General features: G+C 43.9%; 1 protein-coding gene across 1 annotated transcript in view; it reads right to left on the minus strand.

The window, feature by feature from the left end:
• rasa4 (RAS p21 protein activator 4) overlaps positions 1–24,984 on the minus strand; it is a 183,011-nt gene that overhangs the window by 145,210 nt on the left and 12,817 nt on the right. Inside the window, exons 2-4 of the mRNA XM_052035750.1 lie at positions 24,775–24,831; positions 8,587–8,700; positions 8,410–8,471 (exon numbers count right to left, since the gene is read on the minus strand). Of these exons, the coding sequence (XP_051891710.1) occupies positions 8,410–8,471; positions 8,587–8,700; positions 24,775–24,831 (233 nt within the window). The remainder of the gene's footprint in view (positions 1–8,409; positions 8,472–8,586; positions 8,701–24,774; positions 24,832–24,984) is intronic.

Raw genomic sequence — 24,984 nt, forward strand, 5'->3', positions numbered from 1 at the left:
CACTGAGCCACGGACAATAATTCCGTTTTGAAAGGGGCCAGAATACGAAGCAACCAGGAAGAAGATAAGGACTCTGTGGCTCAATCCTTGAGGTGTGGGATGAAGAATTCGTTCATGGAGGGAATACAATCTGAAAAAAGCTAGGAACACTATCAGCAGGATAATGGTCCATAAGTGCGGTAGAAAATTTAAAAGAGATCTGAGGGGCAACTTTTCCACGCAGAGGGTGGTGGGCGTATGGAACGAGCTGCCAGTGGAAGAGATAGAGGCAGGTACAACTACAATGCTTAAAATACATTTAGACAGGTACGTGGACAGGAAAGGTTTAGAGGGATACAGGCCAAACGCCGGAGAAATGGGACTAATTCGAGCAGACAACTTGGTTGGTATGGACGAGTTAGACCGAAGGGCCTGTCTGGTGCTGCATAACTCTATAACTCTATAAAATAGGTTTTACTGGGGCAGTGAGAGGTAGGCTAATGAGTACTTGTTTGAGAGCCCACTACTGAGGAATTCAGTAGCATATGATGCCCAAGGCTTCTGTAAACACAAAAAAGGCCTCCCCTCTACCTTTCCTTCACATTTCACCAATGCAAAGCCCACATGGGGTTGGGGGGGGGGCGCGTAATCAGCTGTCAAGACTTAATAGGGAGTCAAGGCAAAGGTCTGGGTGAGAACAGGCTGCCAGGGATCACTGGACAGTTCGGGTTGAGGGTCTGGTGCCAGGTCAGTCACTGGGGGTTGGGGGAAGGTTTGAGTGGAAAATTGGTGAGCGGGAAAGAAAAAGTGGGAGAGAGGTCATGAGGTGGAGGTAGGAGTGGCAACAGAGAGAGGATGTGGGTATGGAATGTGGTAGACCTTAGAGGGAGAACTGTCAATAAGCTCTAACCACACTACGGAATAAGCTACATTTAGGCAGCAGGTACAGAAAGTCCCACACCACCAGGTTCAAGAACAGCTACTTCCCTTCAACCATTCACTTCTTGAACCAACCTGCACAACCCTAATCACTACCTCAGTATAGCAATACTATGACCACTTTGCACTCCAATGGACTTCTTTTTGTTCTAATTGTGTTCTCTCTTGTATAATTTTGTTTATTTATGTTTAATTTATGTTTTTCTTGTGAACCTCGTATCTCTAATGCTATATACCTGTGATGCTGCTACCAGTAAGTTTTTCAGTGCACCTGTGCATACTATACTTGTGAATATGACAATAAATTTGACTCCAACCGAAGACAGGTTCCCAATGCTACAAGCCTGGTACCTGCTCAAACAGGCCCTCTTTAAGTTCCACTGAAGCAATCCTCATGACTGTTGTGAAGACCTGCTTCCAGGTGTGACCCACATCATGCACAGGTCAGGCATGCATATCCAGAATCCCAGGAGAATTGTTCAGGCAAGTGTCGCATCCCAGTAAATACGCATGCCTGGGCTCCTCTCTTCTACGTGTTGGCTCATCAGAGCCAGAAGGAAAATAACAACTGTCAAGACTCGCAAAAGCCCATGAACTTCCCTTGTCAGTGATTTGTCACTGAACTTGAATTGCTCAACGCAGAAGAACAAGGCGCTACAGCGTGCAAGTTCTAAACATCTGAGCTGGATGATGAGGAGAGTGAGCAAGGAATAGTCCAAGAGGGACCAAGGCCCCAGGATGCTCCCAGGTTGTTGCAAACATAGTGTGAGGCACAACCAACAACTATAACAACAACTGACAACAACCGTCAACTACAGAAACATCAACTACAACACAAACAACACATGACTTTCCACATTGGCATTTGTATATATCTGAATCTATTTGTCGGTGAGAGTAAATATGAATCCTCAGCAATGAATGCAACAATTGCTGGTGGTGAAGAGCAGAAAAATGAAAGTTTTAAATTCTTTCTTGGGATGTGGCTATTGCTGACAAGGATGTTATGTATTGTCCTTCCTGGTTTAGTCTTCCATCGAAAATGTGATTCAGAAATGAGGGAATAGAATCTTATATTCTAAATAAAAGGCAGGAGTTAAATTATAAATGATATCCCCCTGTACAGCTCCTTTTATAATGTATTAATTGGGACTAAAGTCTACCCATGAGGCAACTGATGTTTTCACTGCCAAGTTCAATCCCTGGCCTCATAAAACGATTCCTAGATCCAGTTTCCATGGCTCCAAAGTCAAAGTCCATGTATGCACGGGTGCAATGAAAAACTTACTTGCAACAGCATCACAGGCACATAGCATCAGATAAGCAGCATTCAGCTAGGATAAGATTGTTAGATTTAACTAAGAACATGAGTTACAGCAGCAAAATGTAAGTGCCACTTGAGTGAGGGTGTGGAAATACTCAGGGAACCTCAATAATTTCTGTGGTTGACAGAATTTTAATTTAGGCAGTACTATGTCTCTTGTCCCTAAAAAACTGGACTTATCGAAGATTTTTTTCCCAATTACTTTTCTCTTAAGTAACGAAGTCCCACAGGGATATCAAAATGCTTGGTCACCTGAATTTGTGAGATGCACACAAACTATGATCATCTGAGGGGAGGTGAGGAGAAATTTTCACAATTTATTCCCCAACTTGGCTGGAGTTTAATCTGGTTTATCACCTTTTCAAGGAGGTCATGTTTCTTGGCCGGGCTGGTGGCAGGGTGGGACATGTTTAAGGTCCTCTTGTTGAGTAGGATGCACCGGATGGACCACTGGAGTCTTCCCTGACATAGTATTTTATTTCAGCTAAACCACTATACAGGCGATCTACTGGTTCATTCTTATCATTACGTTTCCTATTTGGGTGTCTATTCAACATGGGGAAGTGGAGTTCTTTTACTTATTCATTTTTTAGGATGTGGGCTTTGCTGACAAGGCCAGCATTTTTTGCCTATTCCTAAATGCCCTGGAGAAAATGATGGCGAGCTGCCTCCGTGAATCATGCAGTCCTTCTGGTGAATGTATTCCGATAGTGCTGTTGGGAGGGGTGTTCTGAGAATTAGACCCAGTGATGATGAAGGAACACCAAGTAAAGATGGTGTGCGACTTTGAGGGGAACCTGCAGATGATGGTTTTCCCCTTGAGATCAAATATCCTTTTCCAAGTAAGTTGCTTGATGAACCAAATGATTGCAAGTGCATTTCGGCAAGGGCCTTTCCGAGGTGGAGCAAAGGAGGGTGTTTGGAATGAAGAAACCTCAGCATTGATAACGGGCTGAATCAGGTGGCCAGGATCGGCCAGACTGCACAACATTAAATACACCACACAACATTTTTAACACATTACACAACAAAGAAACTTAATCTGATCTTAACTGGCACTTAACCATCATCTTAGTTCATCCAGTCTGACCCAGAGAAATCCCTGTGGTTCCAACCACCCCTCTCTTCCATTTTCTCTGCTAACTAAACTAACTTGTTTCTCTCTTTCCCAGTTCTGATGAAGGGTCCTAGACAGATACTGCCTCACCTTCCAACTCACCTTCTAAGATAAAAGAGCTAGCAGCAGAGATCAGTCATTGCTGCAATTAATTATCTGTAAGTTACTTTACTCAGAGCAAACAATGCATTGTTTTGAGCCAAAACATATAATTTGCATCCTGTGATGTAATGTTAAGCCCTGGCAAAGTCAATATTATTTTTCCGGTTAGACTAGTGTTGTTTCAAAGTACATGACGGTATTATAGAATAACAGGACAAAATTCCTACTGACAACCTATCAGGAAGTAGAAGAAAAACTGACACCAGGCAAAGTTAGACAAGCTCCTTTACAAATAAGTTATCACAAGAATTTCCGGCGATATGAAGAGGATAGAATGCAGGATATTAAAATCTGTGAATGAGCAGTATTCACAAAATAACTTGCATTCTACATTCTACTTTTGAACAAAAACCAAACTGCTGGAGGAACTCAGGGGGGTCAAGCAGCAGCTGAGGACGGAAAGGAATTGCCGACGTTTCAGGTTGAGGAACTGCATCTGTTCACAATGTGTCTCCTCTACACTGGACAAACCAAAGGCACATTGGGTGACCACCTTGCGGAACACCTGCATACAGACCACAGGGGTGACCCTGAGCTTTTTGTTGCCTGCCACTTTCCCCATCTCACTCTGACCCATCAGTCTGTGACCTCATGCACTGCTACAATGAGGCCCAATGCATGTTGCAGCATGTTGCAGCCTTCAGATGGTGATGAGGAGGCGTACAGGCGTGAGATAGATCGGCTGGCTGAGTGGTGTCGCAACAACAGCCTCGCACTCAACACCAGCAAGACCAAGGAAATGATTGTGGAACTCAGGAAGAGGAAGTCGGGAGAACACTCACCAGTCCTCATTGAGGGGTCAGCGGTGGAAAGGGGTGAGCAGCTTTAAGTTCCTGGGTGTCAACATCTCAGAGGATCTATCTTGGGCCTAACACATTGATGCAGTCATAAAGAAGGCACATCAGCAGCTCTACTTCATTAGGAGTTTCAGGAGATTTGGTATGTCACCAAAGACTCTTGCAAATTTCGATAGAAGTATGGCAGAGAGCATTCTGACTGGTTGCATCACTGCCTGGTCTGGAGGCTCCAATGCACAGGATCAAAAGAGGCTGCAGAGGGTTGTAGTCTCAGGCAGCTCCTTCACTGGCACAACCCTACCCACCATCGGGGACATCTTCAAGAGGCGGTGCCTCAAGAAGGTGGCATCCATCATTAAGGACCTTCACCATCCAGGACAGGCCCTCTTCACATTACAACCATCGGGGAGGAGGTGCAGGAGCCTGAAGACCCACACTCAATGATTTAGGAACAGCTTCTTCCCCTCCGCCATCAGATTTCTGAATGGTCCATGAACCCATGAACACCACCTTGTTGTTCCTCTTTTGTACTATTTATTTAGTTATGTAACTTATAGTAATTTTTATGTCTTTATGTCTTGCACTGTACTGCTGCCACAAAAATTTCATGACATATGTCAGTGATAATAAACGTGATTCCGATTCCGATTCTGGGATGAGATTCCCCTCCCACATCTGTACGCCTTTATTGCCTGTGGCCCAGTTGCAAGTCTTTAAGCAAATCCTGAAAGAACAACATGCATACATCCATTGCAAGGGCAGCGGAGGTAAATAGAATCTCAGTGGTGATTAGGAGTAGGTTTTAAAGTGGGCAAGGCGCCACAGTACATTCTGGAACAAAATGCAAAGTTGCAAATTCAAGTGCTAGAGTCCATTCAAATTGTGCAACAGTGTTAGTGAAACCTGATAGGTTGATAAGATAGATAAGGTAAGATTTCTTTATTAGTCACATGTACATCGAAACACACGGTGAAATACATCTTTTGCGTCTGGTGTTCTGGGGGGCAGCCCGCAAGTGTCGCCACGCTTCTGGTGCCAACATAGCATGCCCGTAACTTCCTAACCTGTACGTCTTTGGAAAGTGGGAGGAAACCGGAGCACCCGGAGGAAACCCACACGGACACGGGGAGAATGTACAAACTCCTTACAGACAGTGGCCGGAATTGAACCCATGTCACTGGCGCTGTAAAGCGTTGTGCTAACTGTACGGCAAATAATTCGGAAAGCAAACAGAATATTTATTAATAAGGGCACTAAATACAAAAGTAAAGATCCCATGCTGCAACTATTTTGGGCATTGGACATTTGGAGTATTGTGCAAAATATTGGTCTCCTTACTTAGGGAAGGATGTCAATGCTTTGGATGCAGTTTAAAGAAGGTTTACGACATCAATACCTGAATGAACAGATTGTCTTATGAGGGGAGGTTGGACAGATTAGGCTTGTATCCACTGAAGTTTCAAAGAGTAGGAGGGGACCTGATTGGAACATAGAAATTCCTGACGGGTCATGACAGGGTGGATGTGGAGAGAATATTTCCTCTTGAGGTAGAATTAAGAACAGGAGTCACCGTTTAAAAATAAGGGGTCACCTAATCCAAAGATGAGGTCAACTTTTTCCTCTGAGAGAGGTGTGGGTCATTGATGCTCTTCTTCAAAGGGCAGTGGAAGGAGAGCGATGAATTTTTGAAAAGCAATAGGTTATCATGGAAACTAGAGGACATGGAGTTGAGGTTTTAATTAAATCGCCCATGATTCTATTAAATGGAAGAGCAAGCTTGAGGACCAGAGTGGCCTGCTCCTGCCTCTAATTCATATGCTCGTATGTTCAGCAGCAGGGATTTGTTTTCAATAATTTGACTGAGTTTCACCTGGGAAGGCTGGAAAATGATGTGTCCTGAGGAGTGATGTCACTTAGTGCCTGTCTGGTGCCAGAAATGTGTCACTCCTCCAAGGGCAACTCACAATAAGGAGTACATGGTCGACTTCCAGTGACCAAAAGGGCCCAGAAATGGTCATTATTGCACGTCTCTCTCAGAAAGGTTGTTTTTTCCTTTATCCTGGTGCAGAGTTGCGGGGTAAGTGGAGGGGAGGGTGGGCGTTGGGAGTGGGAGGGGTTAGTCGGTTGGGGGACCTCCTCATCAGTCTGCTCCTGGGCCCGGCCGTAGTGGCCATTCACACATCTAGTCAGCGGGCCGTCAAGGGTTCAGCCCGAAATGACTGCCTGCCCCTCTTCCGAGGTTTTGTCCATGCCCGGGTGCCCTTGTAGAGGGAGTGTGCGGTGTCCACTGGCTCTCTGGAGGGCTTCCGGAAGCACCACAGGGCCTGGAGTGCAACCTGGGGTCCTGGACAAGGATTGTCATGTTTAATTTGGGAACTATGATGAAAGTTATGCAAATGTGGATGTAAATATGCCTCTTTTTTTTTAAAAAAGCACTACACAATTGAATTTCCAGGCCACTGTACTGTGATGACAGTGATTATCTGCTGGCTTTGCTCTGCTTAGTGTTTCAGTGGGAAGGAGGGTGCTTGCTGCTTGGGCTGCATCATTCCCAGCTTGTGATGAAACTTGCAGCTTGTTCAAACACACATGACAAAAGCATTTAACAATGGAAATTAATGTCACCGTGTGTTAACATTTCCAGCTCCCAGTGTTAGCAAAAGGCATTTTAATCTGGCGCAGAAAAGTTAAACACAGAGAATGGCTTCCTTTCCTCAGTATCAGCTTCAATGAGATGCTCTTTATTACACCACTATCACTTTTCCACAACAACCATCGTAACAAGAATGCTGGTCTTGGCCTCCAATTACCCAGTCCCACAAATTGAGACTAAATCTCATTCCTTTTATTTCCTTCACAAATCTTTGTACAGATCACTTCAATCTCTTTCCCAAAGATGAATTCAAACTCAGCAAATCTTGCAATGTAACATCTTTTCTGTTACTTTACCTGCATCTTATCAACTCCCAGATGCTTTACAAAGATGCAGAATGCAAATCAAATCTGAAAAGTGGGCCTCCATAATGGGCAAAGTAAATGAAAACAAAAACGATGAAAAGAAGGAAAATAATGAGAAGGTTGGAAGGGTAATATTGAATAGTCGATGCCACTTAGAACCATAGAACCATAGAACAATATAGCACAATACAGGCCCTTCAGCCCACCATGTTGTGCCGACCCTCAAACCACACCTAAGACTATCCAACCCCTTCCTCCCACATATCCCTCTATCTTAAATTCCTCCATGTGCTTATCTAACAATCTCTTGAACTTGTCCAATGTATCAGCCTCCACCACCACCCCAGGCAGCGCATTATCTTTGTACTTTGTATAAAAACTCGATGCACTTTGAGTTCAGAGAGATTCTTCCATCAGGAACCCCCTGCTCGTACTGAATAAAGACCTGTTACATCAACAGCTCTGGTCTCTGTGCGGCTCAGATGAAGTCATAACCCCCTGCATGTTTTATGCGATTTGATGTACATTCCAAGCATCAGGAAGATATACAAATTAATAACCTCTCAAGGATTCCAGGAATATGTAACTAATATAAAAACTAATATAACTTAAATGAATATTGACACACACTGATATACATATGTGTTTATGTATTTAGCTGTCTGCTATTTAGCACAGCCTGTTACTGGTGGTTCTGGGATGTGGATGAATGTCATACAAACTCCATAAAATTTCCTGCATTCTCAGTACCAGAGGACGCACATAAACTCAGGGAAGGAAAGTCACAGAGAGAGACAGACAGAAGCAGAGACAAAGAAAAGTGAGAAATGGACAGACAGAGTGAGACACACAAACTGAGGGAGAGAGGGACAGGGGAGGGAGGGGGAGGGGGAGGCACAAACTGAGAGATGCAGGGCCAGAAAGACAAAATACTTAGGGTCAGGGAGTGGCATAAGCTAAGAGACAGGGCAGAGGGAGGGAGAGAGAGAAAAAAACACACACACACACACACAGGAACACACGCTAAGAGCACATATAGAGAGAAAGGAAGAGAGAGAAAGAGTAACTAGATTAGGATAATATTTCCCTGACAGCAGTTCCCTGACAGGTGATTATATCTAAAGTATGCTTACCTTTCGGGTTGGCAGTAAGAACATCCTTGGCTATCGAAACTTTCCCAATAACGTCATCACGGCTAAATGTAAACAGTAGAGATTAATAGTTAGTGAAGGCACAGTGGGTTTAAGCGCAGATTTTGATTCCATTTGAGACTGCAAGCATGGGCACATGGGAATTGCCATTAAAATTACCTGATTGCATCCTCATCCATCACATAAAAGGAAATGGAGTGAAAGGTGCTGGGCAGATGAACATTGTACTCCTCGCCCCAGAAGGGAGACAGGGTCTTCCATATTGTTGCAGTTCTGCAAAAAAAATTTATTTCATTAATTCTGTTTACAAAGTAGTGCAAATCTTGTCCATTCTCTGGTACACAGCTTTGACTCAGAGATAAAAAGCAAACTCCTATTGATTGTTGGGGTAAAGCCTTTATTGCTCATTTTTTACCTTGCCGGAATATGGACCTCTATTTACGTCATGCGCTGTTGACAGTTTGTACCCTGTCTGTTGGCATCTGGATCACTGACCTAAGCCCACACCGGGCTGTGAACCTGAGATGTTCTGATCTGCGGGGCTCAGACAGTTTTTGACAGCAGCATCCAGGGACAGAGATTATCTTCCTCTGTTGGGCTAGAAACTACATCCGTGGCAACGTGTATGGGGTAATGGGTGAAAGGGCCAACAAAATGAAGTCATACTGAGCTTAGCTAACTGGGAGTAGAATAGAAATTAGCTGGTTCCCATCCATGGCACAGAAGGGGCCCAAAATTTGGTACTGGCTGCATCACTCAGATAAAAACAGGTTCTAATGCCATATGAACTGAATTCAATACAGGGGCTATGCCAGAGCTGGAACATCCACTGGCCCTGGTCCTGACCCTGTCATTTGCAGGTGACACTGGCACTGTGTAGCCTGTAAAGGCGGAGGAGAGCAGTGAAGCTCATCCCCAACGCCGGGGAGAAGGGCCACAAAAATGTGAGTCAAGTAGTAAGGACTCGTCTCTCTCAGAAGAAAAGGTAATTGAGAGGATGCTGCAGTGATGCAAGGAATGAGATTGAAGGAGTAAGCAGCAAAAAGCAATACTGTCAGATCCATCTAGATTTGCGGCGAAGGCTAGGTATAGGGTTGAAATACATTTCTTCACACATGGAATAAATAACATTAGGCAGATCCAAAACATTTAACAACTTTCTGCAATAGGACTAAATGTGCTGAACTAATCTTGTGCTCTTCTCCAAACTTTCCTTTGCTGTTCCAATGACCTAGCCTGCCTAATGCCTTACCGCCTGGCCCTGATGGCCAGTCTCCTTCCCAAAGCTCCTAGGCTCTAGCACCCACATGCTACATTGTCCTCGATCATTTCCTCTTTGAAATGTCAGGCTGTGTTTTTCCTACGATCCCAGCCATAGCCTCACTTTGCAGTGCCAGATGCCTGACCATTGAATTCACGGATGGACACCTCCTGATCCCAAACCACTACCCTACCCTGTCTAAGACAACTACTGAGAAACAAATCCATAAGCAAAGATGTCCTCTGCACAACCCAGAAGATGTTCTTTTCTGAAAAAGCTGGCATCTCCTCCACAATTAAACAGAACATTTTCCCTTTTCCTACCCAATGAGCAGTATCATTGGCAGAAGCTAACAGTTTGAAAGATAATTGCAGGTCTGGTCCAGAGGGACTCTCTTAAAATGTGCTTGCTCAAATGTAAATTGACTTCACAGAGAAGGAAGTACCAACTTAGGTCCAAAGCAATAACATTTACTGCTTTCAGAAGGACAAAGTGCTGACACTGGTTTAGGAAGATATGAAGGTCTTGCAGATGAAGTACAATTTGAATCACATATTATCAAAGTTACACTGTCATATCCCAAACGTAAACACTATTGAGGGGTTTAGGGAACTTTAGATGTGACTCTGATTTTCCACTTCAGTGAAAGATCTTTACTTGTGCAGCTTCCAAACTATTTGCAGCAATAAATGTTTTAAAAGGTTGTACATATTAAAACCAGAAAGTTCCGAAGGAGTTTGAACTTCTGCCAACACTTTGCTTGGCTCACTGCTCAAATGTTTGGAAGATGTAGTGCATGAATTTTAGCTGTCTGGGAAGTGTAAATATTTCCCAGCAGAGAACTGCTGAATGAGTTGGGGGAGTACTGCTCACCCATAGGGTGCTGTTGTGTAATGAGTTTGGGAGTGCACCATTCTCCCAATTGGGGCTGGTGTATGTCCTGGAATTTTAATTCTCCAAATGCGTATTGGCAGGTGTTTGGGAAGTGTATGTATCCTCTCATAATTACAGTGCATGTCTGGGGGCATAATCATTCTCCAATGTGGTACAGGTACGTGACTGGAGAGCATAAACGCCTTCCAGTACAAATTGCATGCGTGTCTGAGGACTGTAATAATTATTTAGGAGAGTGTATTCTGTGTTTGGGGAATGAATCCATTTTCCATTAAATGTTACTGTGTGTCTGGTGAGTGTAACCTTCTCTAGTAGATTGTGTGTGTGTGTGTGTGTGTGTGTGTGTGTGTGTGTGTGTGTGTGTGTGTGTGTGTGTGTGTGTGTTTGTGTGTGTGTGTTTGTGTGTTTGTGTGTGTGTGTGTGTGTGTGGGAGTGTAAACATTCTCCAGGAGATACTGGTGTGTGTCTGAGGAGTATAACATTTCTCCAGAAGAGTGTAGGTGTGTGTCAGGAGCTGTAACCATTCTTTAGTAGAGTGGGGGAGGGAAATCATTCGCCAGTGGAGTGCAGGTGTGTTTTTTGGAGAGGTGAATAATTCTCAGGTAGAATGCAGTCCTTAAGGTTCTATGATTTCTCTAGAGTAATATTCATAGAATCATTGAAATGTTCAGCATAATTGTGTCCCTGATATCAAACACAGAGCTATTTAAGCTATTCCCACATCCCAGCTTTTCTTCCACAGCACTGTGTGTAGTGGCTCTTCAAGTCTCAATCTAGTTTATTTTTAAATGGAATGACTGTCTCAGGCAGTCAGACCCCCAGTAACCTTCAGGCCAAAAGCTGTTTCCTCAACTCCCCTCTAATTTTTCTACCAATTCTAAATCTTGGCCTCTCTGCTGAGGGAAATAGCTCCTTTCAGTGCACGCTGCCTCTGCCTCTCATCATTTTACACACCTACAGAATTCAGTGCCCAGACTGGCTGTTCTCTCTCCCTGTGCTCACTCTCTGTAGATTGCAGGTTTGCCCCAGGATGCGGTGCTCACCTCCAGTAAACGTCATTCACCACATACTCGTGCTCCTTTGGCAAACCATTAAACCTGATTTGAAGTGGGTGAACGGCTGTCTTAAAATCTAGGCCAAGGAGATAGACCAAAGGCCTAACTAAAAATAAAAGCAAAAAGTTGCATTTGCTGGAAATCTGCAATAAAAAAAAACAGAAAGTGCTGGAAACATTCAGGCAGCATCTGTGAAGAGAGAAACAGAGTTAACATCTCAGGTTTCCCTTTACACAGATGCTGCCTGACCTGCTGAGTCTTTTTTTTGCATTTTCTGTGTTTATTTCAATGGTTTAACTGCTTTGCCACTTAGATCAACTAAAACATTCAGCCTGTGTTAATTTTCATCTTTCATCCCTGCTTTACCATAGCTGCCTGGCTCCACGAGAGATGAAATGAAACTCAACTGGGGCAAATTAGTCAGTTAGACATTGCATTCCTACAACGTTTTTGTATTCCACTGAATCTGGAGCTCGAAATAGATTGGGTTTGCAGAGCCTAGAAAATAGAGTGGTGGAGGGAGCAATGTACCCATTGTGGCTCTCATTTTGATGGCAAACCTGATGTGTGGCTGCATCAAACTACGACCAGCCGCTGGGTACATGAACATCAAGTGCCACTCCATGCTAAGGTTCTCTCTTTCCCTGGTGTGGCGAAGGATGGGTCTGACTATGCTGCTTCCAATGTTCCTTTTAATTGGAATATGCTCTACCACCTAATTCTCATAGAACAATTTATCCATCATCATCATCATCATCTCTTCATCATCGCAGGGGACTTCAATCAGGCCAACCTCAAGATTGTGTTACCAAAATACTATCAGCACATCTCCTGCTCCACCAGGGGCGCCAACACCCTTAACCATTGCTATACAACCATCAAAGATGCCTTCTGAGCCACCCCTCGTCCTCACTTTGGGAAATCAGACCACCAGGCTGTGCTGCTTCTCCCTGCATACAAACAGAAACTGAAACGGGAGGATCCGGTACGGAGAGTCGTGCAGTGCTGGTCTGAGGAAGCAGATGAGCTCCTATGTGACTGCTTTGAGACAGTGGACTGGTCCATGTTCAAAGACTCAGCTGCCAGCCTTGATGAGTAAGCCACCACCATCACGGACTTTATCAGCAAGTGTGTGGAGGACTGTGTGCCAAAGAAGACAATACGGGTGTTCCCAAACAGGAAACCATGGATGAACCGGGAGATCCACTCCCTACTGAAGGAGAGGACTGCTGCACACAGATCTGGTGATCCTGATCTGTACAAGAAATCGAGGTATGACCTTCAGAAAGCTATCAGGGATGCCAAGAGGCAATACCAACTCAAAATAGAGTCCCTGACCAGCCGCCAGTTATGGCAGGGCTTACATGCCATAACAGGCTACAAGACGAAGTCGGGCTGCATTGCTAACAACAGCGCATCCCTTCCTGATGAACTTAACGCATTCTATGCACGTTTTGAACAAAAGGGAAGTGGATTATCACCATCCACCCTGACAGCAACCAACACAGCTGAACCTGTGATCACAGTGGAGGACGTAAGACCAGTCTTCCGGAGAGTGAACACGAGGAAAGCACCTGACCCAGATGGTGTCCTGGGCCACGTGCTCAGATCTTGTGCTGATCAGCTGGCAGAGGTATTTGCGGACATATTCAACCTATCCCTGCTTCAATCTCAGGTTCCCTCCTGTTTTAAGAAGACCACTATCATCCCGGTACCAAAGAAAAGCAAGGTAACATGCCTCAATGACTACCGACCAGTGGCTCTGACATCCACCATCATGAAGTGCTTTGAGAGGTTGGTCATGGCACGCATCAACTCCAGCCTCCCAGACAACCTGGACCCACTGCAATTCGCCTATCTGCGAAACAGGTCTACAGCGGATGCCATCTCCCTGGCCCTAAACTCAGCTCTGGAGCATCTGGACAGTAAAGACACCTACGTTAGACTATTGTTTATTGACTACAGCTCTGCCTTCAATACAATAATTCCAAGAAAGCTTGTCACCAAATTCCGAGACCTAGGACTGAACACCTCCCTCTGTAACTGGATCCTGGACTTTTTAACAAACATACCGCAATCAGTGAGGATAGGCAGCAATACCTCCAGCATGATTATTCTCAACACTGGTGCCCCACAAGGCTGCGTCCTCAGCCCTCTACTCTACTCCTTATACACTCATGACTGCGTGGTCAGATTCTGCTCTAACTCCATCTACAAGTTTGCAGATGATACCACCGTTGAACGCCGTATCTCAAACAGCAATGAGTCGGAGTACAGGAAGGAGATAGAGAGCTTAGTGGAATGGTGTCATGACAATAACCTTTCCCTCAATGTCAACAAAACAAAAGAGCTGGTCATTGACTTCAGGAAAGGGGGCATTGTACATGCACCTGTCTACATCAATGGTGCTGAGGTTGAGAGGGTTGAGAGCTTCAAGTTCCTGGGAGTGAACATCACCAACAGTCTGTCCTGGTCAAATCACATAGATGCCATGGCCAATAAAGCTCACCAGTGCCTCTACTTCCTCAGGAGGCTAAAGGCATTTGGTTTGTCCCCTTTGACTCTCACCAACTTTTACCGATGCACCATAGAAAGCATCCTATCTGGATGTATCATGGCTTGGTATGGCAACTGCTCTGCCCAGGACCGCAAGAAGCTGCAGAGAGTTGTAGACACAGCCCAGTGCATCATGGACACCAGCCTCCCCTCCTTGGACTCTGTCTTTACCTCTCGTTGTCTTGGTGTAGCAGCCAGCATAATCAAAGACCCCACCCACCCGGGATATTCTCCCTTCTCTCCTCTTCCATCTGTAGAAGATAAGCAGCCTGAGGGCACGTACCACCAGGCTTAAGGACAGCTTCTACCCCCCTGTGATAAGACTATTGAACGGTTCCCTTATACAATGAGATGGACTATGATCTCACGATCTACCTTGTTGTGACCTTGCACCTTATTGCACTGCACTTTCTCTGTAGCTGTGACTCTTCACTCTGTACTGTTACTGTTTTTACCTATACTACATCAATGCACTTTGTACTAACTCAATGTAACTGCACTGTGTAATGAAGCGACCTGTACGACCGGTTTGTAAGACAAGTTTTTCACTACCTTGGTGCAAGTGACAATAATAAACCAATACCAATACCAGAAGAACACTTTTGAACACGGGCGACGCCCTGAACAGATTGTCAAAGCCACTTGGCAGAATGCCTCATCACCACACAAGCACCAAGTGCTTGCTTGGCTGGTGGTAAAAAGGGCCTTTCATGTATGGTCAGAGTATCATCCACAACAGACACTGCCCTTGCGACAGCTGCACTGTTACCCATCTCCTTCTATATTGTCCTCTTGCAGGTGGCCTTCATTGAGATTCATCCCATGGAACTGTAAGGAGGCTTGGGCTGTCATCCCGAACACTCTAACAACTTCTACAGATGTGCTGCTGAAAGGATCTTGACTGGTTGCATCATGGTCTGGTGCGGCAATTCGAATGCACAGGAGCATAAGATGCCGCAGAAAGTAGTGGACTGAGCCCAATACATCATGGGCACATCCCTCCCCACCATCAGTAGTATCTACATGAGGGACTGCCTCAAGAAGGTAACATCTATCATCAAAGATCCCCACCATCTGGGCCATGCCATCTTCTCACAGCTACCATCGGGCAGGAGGTACAGAAGCCTGAAGTCCCACACCACCGGGTTCAAGAACAGCTACTTCCCTTCAACCACTCTGTTCTTGAACCAACCTTCACAACCTAATCACTACCTCAGTATAGCAATGACCACATTGCATTACAATGGATTTTGTTTCTTTTTTGTTCTAATTGTGTTCTTTCTCGTATAATTTATGTTGTTAATTTACGTTTTTCTTGTGAATGTTGTGTCTCCAATGCTATGTGCCTGTGATGCTGCTGCAAGTAAGTTTTTCATTGCACCTGTGCACACATGTACTTGTGCATATGACAATAAACGTGACTTTGACTTCGACTTTAGAACTGTGTGACACAGGGATGTGCTGCATGGGCTGTTCAAAGAGACACATACAAGAAATATCAATGGATGCTGCAGGGCCATCTGTTTGGTGAAAATCTGGTCTGTCTTGAGACTCACTGGTTACATGAAATATCACTGGAGCCCTGCTGCAGCCCATCTTCACTGGTGGGCTGTCCACAGCCAGTGCTACAATGCTCCAAGGTCCAGCGGTGCACATCGGCGCAAAGGCTAGGGGCAACCAATGCCAATGCGCAATGGGAAAGGGCCACAGTTTAAAGCCCTCCTGACATTGTACACTAAGTGGCCAGAACTTGTGTTAAAATCCCCATGAACTATTTGCTCAAGGGATGTATATGAATACTAACTGATGTCATGGGGATGTTAAGTAACTTGAAAGTATTGACTTGCATTTGAATTGTTTATCAATCAAGTATATTTTGAAAAAAAAAATTAGTAGTTCTGTGTACTATCACAAGCCACCTGCATTACACATGGGCCATGGCAAGATGTATGTCTGCACGAACATCTCTGGCTGCACTCTCAGATGCGCATTCCTTGATGCTGGTGTTACTATTGTCCCTAATGAAAGATGAGATTTGCCGCCATTAACTTTCAAGTAGAAGAAGAATTCACTGGATGCAGTTCCCAGGGTTAGCTGGGTGAACTGTGATGAGTCACTGAGGATTCACCGACACGGAGGATTCAATGACGTGTCAGATATTTCTTCAAAGTATCAATTCCAAAAAGGTTATAAGAAGCAGGCTTGATCCTAAAACAAGTATTTTATGTTCTTATTTCATTTGCAGTCCCAGTCCATATGATTGCAATACCTTTAATCTTCTTCACTGGGGCCCAGAATGGTATACTCAAACCTTATCATTTATCCTGCAGCTGAACATTTGTAGATGCTCAGACAATAAAGGTAAACGAAGTGTGTTCTCTGGCTTACTAATAGCCCTCTTGTCTCCCTGTCAGAAGTTGTAGATTCAAGTCCCTCTTGAGGGCATAATGTACATTGCCAAGGGAGGTTGTTGGACTGTATGAGAAGTTGTACTTCATTAAACTGAAATTCCATCTGCATTGTCAAGTGTATGCAAAAGACTCCATGGCATCATTTGAAGAGCTGGGGAATTTTTTTATCCTTCTGGCCTTTATTGGCTCCTTAACCAAATTACCAACCATTGCTGCTCATGGGAGTATGCTCTGCATGATGGTGCTGTGTTCCCTGCATTATAACACTGTGAAGTGCTTTGGAGTGTCCAAGCTACATCTGGATAGATAGCCAATGGGCTCACCACATTAACTGTGACAACCTTCTGAATATCCCATTCCTTTCCCTTTGGAGTGGAGGTCCGTTCGGGTACAAGTCCGAAACCTGGCCCAAACATGGACAATCTGAACCTGATTCAAGCTCGAGTACTAACAACATTTTTCACACCCAACTGGACTTAAACCAGGTATAAGAATTGGGTCCTGTTGGGTGCGGTTTGAGAAGCTGGGTTTTACCTCAGGCAATTATCCATATCTCTAGAGACTTTGTCAGTTACTTGGAAGGAAACCTGATATTAACAAAGGGATGGAATATGCTCTTGGTGAGAGACTTCAACTTCTATCTCCAAGAATGTCTTGGTAGCCCCCCTCCCAGCAAAGCTGGCCAAGGCCTGAAAAAGAAATGGGACTTGCAGAGAAACAGCACAAGGGAGAAAATATCCTTACCAATCTACTGTCACTGATGCATTTAATAATGGTTGGAAAGGTTGCCTCAGAAACAAATCCACCTTCGTACTGAAGACAACCTCCATCCTGTTGATTGAAACAGATTAAGAATCCATCTGACAAAACTGGGCACCAGGAAGGGTCGTGGACCACTGAAGGCAGCAGAATTGTAGTCCATTACAACGTGTGACCTCATGACCTGGCAAATCCATCGAACTATCACTATAATCAAACCGAGCAACCCCAATCCTGGTTCATGAGAATCAAAAAAACGGCAGGTGCTGGGAATCTAAAATAAAAACAGAAAATACTGGAAACATTCAGCAGGTCAGGCCACATCTGTGGGAAGAGATAACCCAAAAATGAAGAGTCGTATTTTAGGTCTGTAGCTAAATAATGGAAGCTTCATGGCACAGACCTAAATTATCCCACAAGTAACTGATTAGTAACAAGTACAGCTCTGCTACATCCAGTCAAGAATGATGGTACAAGCATTAACCACAGCAGAAGACAGTGTCCAGTATGTGAGAGCACAACAGAAAGCTGAGGCATTTGCATCCATTTTCAGCTGGGACTTGACTGAACAATCAAAGAATCATCATAGTCATTCACTGTACAGAATGAGGACAATCAGCCCACAGTGTGTCTACTGGCCAAAACTGCAGCTATTTAGCTTGATGCCCCTTCTCAGAACTCAGTCAATAGTCTTTGAAGTGACAACTCCAATTGCTCATCTAGATACCTTTAAATGTGATGATGGTTTCTACCTGGGTCACCCATGGAATAAATGAGTCTTTTTCAGATTGGAAGGATGCAACTAGCAGAGTGTCCCAAAAATCAGATTATTTACTATTTATATTATTGACCTGGAGGAGGGGCCAGAGTATAAAGTATCAAAGTTTGCCAATGACACTAAAATAGAAGGGAGGATATTTTGCAATGAGGATAACTGGACTCTGTAACAGAATGTAGATAGATTGTGCAAGTGGTCAGAAACTCGGCAAATGGAGTTTAACTTGCGAAAGTGTGAGGTTTTGCACTTCAGAGAGAGGAATCAAAAGGTACACCACTCTCTAAAAGGAGAGGCATTCCAAATGAGTGATGGTCAGATGGACCTGGGTGTTCCTGTGCATGAATCACAAGAGGTTAGCAGGCAGGTGCAGCAAGTAGTTCGGAAGGAAAATAGCATATTGGCCAATATTGTAAAGGGTTCGGAGTTTAGAAACAGGGACGTGTTGTCACAATTGACGCTGAGGCCACATGAGGAGTGCTGGGCACAGTTTAGGTCCCTTTTTTTTGAAGAAAGCTAGTACTAGCATTGGAGGCTGCCCGAAGGATATTCACCAGGCTAATTCCTGGGATGAGTGAATTGTCCTATCACAAGTGGCGATAGAAGTGGAATCTGTAATCTTTGAAGTTTAGAAGAATGAGGAGAATGAAACATACACGATTCTAAGGGGGTCTGACTGGGTAGATGTTGAATAGGTTTCAGTAGTGAGAGAATCTTGAACAAGGGGATATCGCTACAGGGGCCCGGTCATTTAAAACTGAGATGAATAGGAAATTTTCTTGCAGAGGGTGGTGAATCTCTGGAATTCTCTACTGGGAGAGTCTAGATCACTGGGGGTATTTAAAAAGGAGATAGATGATTTTTTGAAAGATTAGGGAATTGAGGGCTATGCGGAATTGGCACAGGAGAAATTTGGGCCTGGGACATATCAGGACATTGTTATATTGATTATGGTGTGTCAGGCTCGACGGGCCAGGTAGCCTACTCCTGCTCCTATTTTCTTGCATTTCTTTAACTCTTTGGGTGGGAAAAAAAAAATTCTTTGAATTCCCTCTAAATCTTCCACTAATTAAATCTTTTTCTCTAGTAATCCACCTCTCTGCCAAGGGAAATGTGTCCTCTCTATTCATTCTGTCTGGTCGTCTTATAAATTTTTACACATGAATTAAATCTCCCTTCAGTCTCCTTTAAGGAAAATAATCCCAGCATGGTGAGTCTCTCCTCCCACCTATAATTTCCAAGCCCTGACAACACCCTGATTGAACATCTCCTCATTCTTTCTAGCACAATGACATCCTTCCTGTAGCAGACCGGTTAGAACTGTGCTCAGTACCCTGGCTATGACATAACTAGCACCTTGTATTGTTTGAGCATGACTTCTTATGTTCTATCCATTGGCCAATGGAATATCCTATGTGCCTCTTAACCACCTCATCCACCTGTCCTGCTACCTTTAGGGTTCTACTGTATAATATGCATTTCAATATCCCTGTTCCTCTCCACTGCTTAATTTCCTACCATTTATTGAGTATTTCTTTGCCTCAAAGGGCTCCTCAAATTCATTATCTTACGCTTCTCTGGATTGAATTCCATTTGCTACTTTGTGCCCAAGGCCAATCTACTGACATATGCCTACAACAGAATTTCTCTACTATCAAGCACACTGCCAATGTTGGTACCATTAAATATGCCCTACATTTCAGACCAAGTAATTAATAGAGACAGAGGTTCCCCAGGTTACAGAAGACCTGATTCATAGGAATCTGACTTCACACAAATTCTCCCATAAATGCTTTGTTAGCCAAACAAATAATATTAGAACTTTTTTTGGTATTCATTAACAACTGAATACAGTATATGTTCCATTAGTTTAATTATGGGTAATGTAGGGTAAATATGGAAGATATTTGATGAAACTGAAGAATTATACTAAGTGTCTACAGAGCAATACAATGTGATTAGCTGTAGAAAACAGACAACAGCACAATGCAATACTGAGAGAAAATGAAGTAGTACATCAGGAACAGAAGACTCAGCTATTTTGGGCCATGGTTTTCATCTTGATTTTAGGGAAAATTGTTTCTTTCTGACTTACAGAAAAATCAGACAATTCTCGGGAATGGAACCGTTGCGTAACCCGGGGACTGCCTGTACTATAAAAGGCAAGGCACCGAGTATTGAGCCCTCTGGTGTGCCCAAATTCTTGCAGACTGCCAATCAATGAAATACCCATTGACTATTACCCTTTGTTTTCTCCCACTGAGCCAATTTTTAATTCAATGTGACATTCCTTTGGATTCTATCTGATCGGCTGCCTTGTTGGACTTCTGACAAATATCTTGTAAACATCCATGTATGGTACCTCAAATGCACTACCCTCATTGACCCCTTCATCACCTCCTCAAAAATTTAATGAGGTTGGTCAGTCGTAAACATTATTTCAAAGAATCCATGCTGACGGTGCTTGATTAACTGGTGTCTCTCTGAATGCTGATAATATATATAACGCTATACATATATATAGTTACTCAGAATTGGGCTGATAAATGGTAAGTGATATTCATACCACACGAATGCCACACAACAACCAACAAAAAACAGTCTCAGTATCACCACTTGACATTCAATGCATGACCATCACCAAATCCCCAATAATCAACATACCAGAGTCACGGTTGACCAGAAAATTAACTAGGTGAGCCAAATAAATAGCGTCTGCAAAACCAAGTCAGAGTCCGAGGGTCCCGAAGTAAGTGACTTTTCACTTCTCTCCCAGTTTTTTCACCATCCGCAAGTCATAATCATAAAATCTCATGATGTATGAAGTAACATAGTGGTGAAGATAGGGGATTGGTTGGCCAATAGGAAATGATAATTAGGCATAAATGTTTTAAGCCTAATGTTCATGCTTATATGTTCATAAGGCATAAATAACAAGTGATGGAGTACTCTCTATTTGCCTGGATGAGATCAGCTCCAACAACCTTCAAGAACACAGTTGTCTGCTTGACTGACTCTGCACCCACCAGTTTAAGCATCCACTTCATTCACAGTCAGTGCATTGTTGCTGTTGGGTCCACAGTGCACCAAGTGCGAAGATCAAGTTTTCTGTGGGATTGCCACAGGATTCTATTATATCCTTACCATTTACAGGGCTTGAATCACCCTGCTGACAACCGTTCCTGCATTCAGAAGAAACTCTGATAAGATTGCACAGAACTCACAAAGTACAGCTATCCATTATCTCAGATAAAATTAGGTACAGCAAAAAAACAAATTGCTGGAGGAGCTCGGCAGGTTAAGCAGCATCTGTGGAGACAAGAGGGATGGTCAATGTTTTTAGGTCATGGACCTGCATCAGGACTATCCCTTTACCCCCACAGATGCGGCTCAACCCGCTGAGTTCCTCTAGCTGTTTGATGTTTGCTCCAAATTCCAACATATGCAGTCTCTTGTGCCAATATTAGGTTCTGCTCTACTGATAATGCATTTGCCATATCAATTTAGAAAGGTATAACAGAATTCTTTGCATAGTTCCAGTTGATTAAAATCTGTTTCTTCAAGATTATTTTGAACATTTTTATTTTACAATGACTATTTTAAAAGGAAGAACTACAAAAAAAACAATGAAGTCTCATGGGGTATATGTGATCTAGCCGTTTCACAGAGTCCAGAAGTGGAATTACTAAATCTACTAAGAGACATGTCAAACTCCAGATTATGTTACAGGCGGATTGTGCTCACACTGTGTGAACACACAACTGAAGATGGCTGTGAACTTTCATTATACACAAATCATATTGGAATCAAATATTATAAACAATACTGTAGTCCAAGGGAACCATTTCAAGGCTGTAATCTAAGCTTCAGGATGATTAACTTCCTTGAACTTTCCCTGTGTTTATTTAATTTTTTAAATTGTTTCTGCAAAAGGCTCCAGAATTATTGGGTCAGATTCTGCCAACAGCTGATGGATGGTCCCATGAAGGACTGCCAGCTAGCCACAGTGCATGGTTCTAGCACATTCCTGTTTCATGGAAGTCAGGAATGTGTAGTTGGTTAGACATGACTCAGCATTGGGTCCTGGGACTGAGCTCAGTTGTGCAGAGTGGAGGGACTGGATGTTTTCACTACTGACCCTTCAGCTGCATGTATAGAACAATCCCATTCATTTGGATAGGCTTGATGACCTGGATTAACAGAGTAGGTGCAGGTAAGTGATTCATAGGTTGAGTTACACAGCATGTAAACAGGGCCTTTGGCCCAACTGGTTCTTGCCAAGCAAGATGCCTGTGTAATTAATCCCAGTTTCCTGGTTTGGCCCATATCCCTCCAAACTATTCTTATCCATTTAGCTGTCCAAATTAATTTTAAATATTGTCGGTGTACCCGCCTCTCCCATCCCCTGTAAATCTTTCCCCTCTCACCTTAAACTTATGCCTTCTAGTTTTAGACTCCCACCCGGCCCCACCCCCCCCATCCTGGGGAAAAAGACTGCAACTATCTACCCTATCCATGCCCCCTCAATTTCATAAACCCCTATAAGGTCACCCCTCAGCCTCCTTCAGTCCCAACCTATCCAACTTCTCCTTACAGCTCAAAGCCCTCCAGTCCCAGCAACATCCCTGTGAATCGTTTCTGCACCCTCTCTTAATCACATCCTTCCTATAACATGGTGACCAGAACTGCACACAAGTAGTTTGTTTATTGTACTTTATTCTAATGTTGTTTAATTTCCACAATAAATGAATTAAAAAAAAAATTTTTAAATGATTTTCTGATTTATTCTTTGAATTTATTTCAACCATCTTTAAATATCTCTGATTGCCAGAGAAACTCGGAAGCGGCTGACAGGGAAGTGTGGTTAAAAAGCCAACGTGGTACTCTGGCACTGGGGTCTCGGGATCTGCCACCTAAGGCCACAGACTGCTCTGCCTCGTGGCGATGAGGCCTGGAGCTCAATTTGACTCTTGGGGCTGCAACAGATTAGAGCAGAAGTGGGGATGGCGAGAGAGTGAGCACAAGGAGTGGGTCAGGCCTTGCTCAACAAAGCATGGTGAACAATCAGCTGTTTAGCCAACAGTTGATTCCATGTTCACAAGATCACACAAGACAAGGGAGCAGAAGCAGGCCATTCAGCCCATCGAGCCTGCTCCAAGGAAAAGGGAAAAAGAAATGGGGAATGGGGAGAATAAAAAAACCCTATTCTAATCCCAATTTCCGGCCTTATCCCCATATCCCTTGATACCCTGACTGTTTAGATATCTATCTATCTCTTCCTTGAACGCCCCCACTGATCTGGCCTCCACTGCTGTACGTGACAGGGAGTCCCACAAATTCACCACCCTCTGGCTAAAGAAATTTCTCCTCATCTCTGTCTTGAAACTGTACCCTCTAATTCTAAGATTGTGCCCTCTGGTCCTGGACTCACCCACTAAGGGAAACAGCCTAGCCACATCTACTCTGTCCTTTCCTATCAACATTTTAAATGTCGCTATGAGGTCCCCTCTCATTCTTCTGTACTCCAGTGAGTACAGTCCAAGAGCCGACAAACGCTCATCATACGTAAGCCCTTTCATTCCTGGAATCATCCTCGTAAATCTCCTCTGAACCCTCTCCAATGTCAGCACATCCTTCCTAAGATGTGGGGCCCAAAACTGCGCACAATATTCCAAATGAGGCCTCACTAGTGCCCCGTAGAGCCTCATCAACACTTCCTTACTTTTATACACTATACCTCTCGAAATGAATGCCAACATAGCATTCGCTTTCTTTACCACCGATCCGACCTGGTGGTTAACCTTTAAGGTATCCTGCACGAGTACCCCCAAGTCCCTTTGTACTTCCATACTTTGAATTTTTTCTCCTTCTAGATAATAATCTGCCTGCTTATTTCTGCTTCCAAAGTGTACAACTGCACATTTCTCAACATGGAATCTCATCTGCCATTTCCTTGCCCATTCTCCTAAACTGTCTAGGTCCCTCTGCAACCTTCCTATCTCCTCAATACTCCCTACTCCTCCACCTATCTTGGTGTCATCCGCAAACTTAGCCAGGAAACCATTTATTCCATCATCCAAATCGTTGATGTTCCAGTCGGCCTGAGGGAGACACAATGAAGCAACAGCGACAGAGGTGAAGACGAAGGCAGAAGCGGATGTCGATGGGACGAAGCCCACTCAAAGCAGCAGCAATAGGTGGAGTGATAGGAGAAAACACAGGAATGATGAAAGGCCGTATCATTGCAGTGAAAGGTCAAGTGACAGTAACAGGCAGAGTAAAGGAGTGGGGCAGTAAGACCCTGGCAAAGGGTGCCATATTACCATGTGTCCATCGTCAGGGGAATGGAGGTGGGAAGGTACAAAACTCATGTAGGGTGTGTCGCTGCCATTCCCTGCTGAGGGCAATATTGGCTTCAAGCATTTCGACCTCTCTGACCCAATAGCCCACTTGTGGGTTAACACTGAGAGGGTACCCAACTCACATGGCAAGGCCAGAGAGCAGACTTCAACAAGGCTAAAATGCTGGTCAGAGAGGAAGAAAATGAGCACTACCAGGGCGAAGGAGACAATACGACAATAAAAAAGATCCAACCATATGTGTAGCCATTCTGCAAATCAAAAATAATTTCCTTACCTGATTATTGTCTCATTGTCGATTCTTACGATGCAGTATGGATCGCTGCTTCCTGTTCTGAAAACAGATAGAGAAGAGAACTGAGTACTTCTTCCCTCATGTACAGGGAACCTGGCTACTTAATAAGATACCTACGGGTAAACTAAGTGTTCACACTATTAACAGATAAAAAAGATAAAAGGCATTCATATAATTGCACCGCATACCTCA

The sequence above is a fragment of the Pristis pectinata genome, chromosome 21 (assembly GCF_009764475.1).
Source record: "Pristis pectinata isolate sPriPec2 chromosome 21, sPriPec2.1.pri, whole genome shotgun sequence".
Lineage (NCBI taxonomy): Eukaryota > Metazoa > Chordata > Chondrichthyes > Rhinopristiformes > Pristidae > Pristis > Pristis pectinata.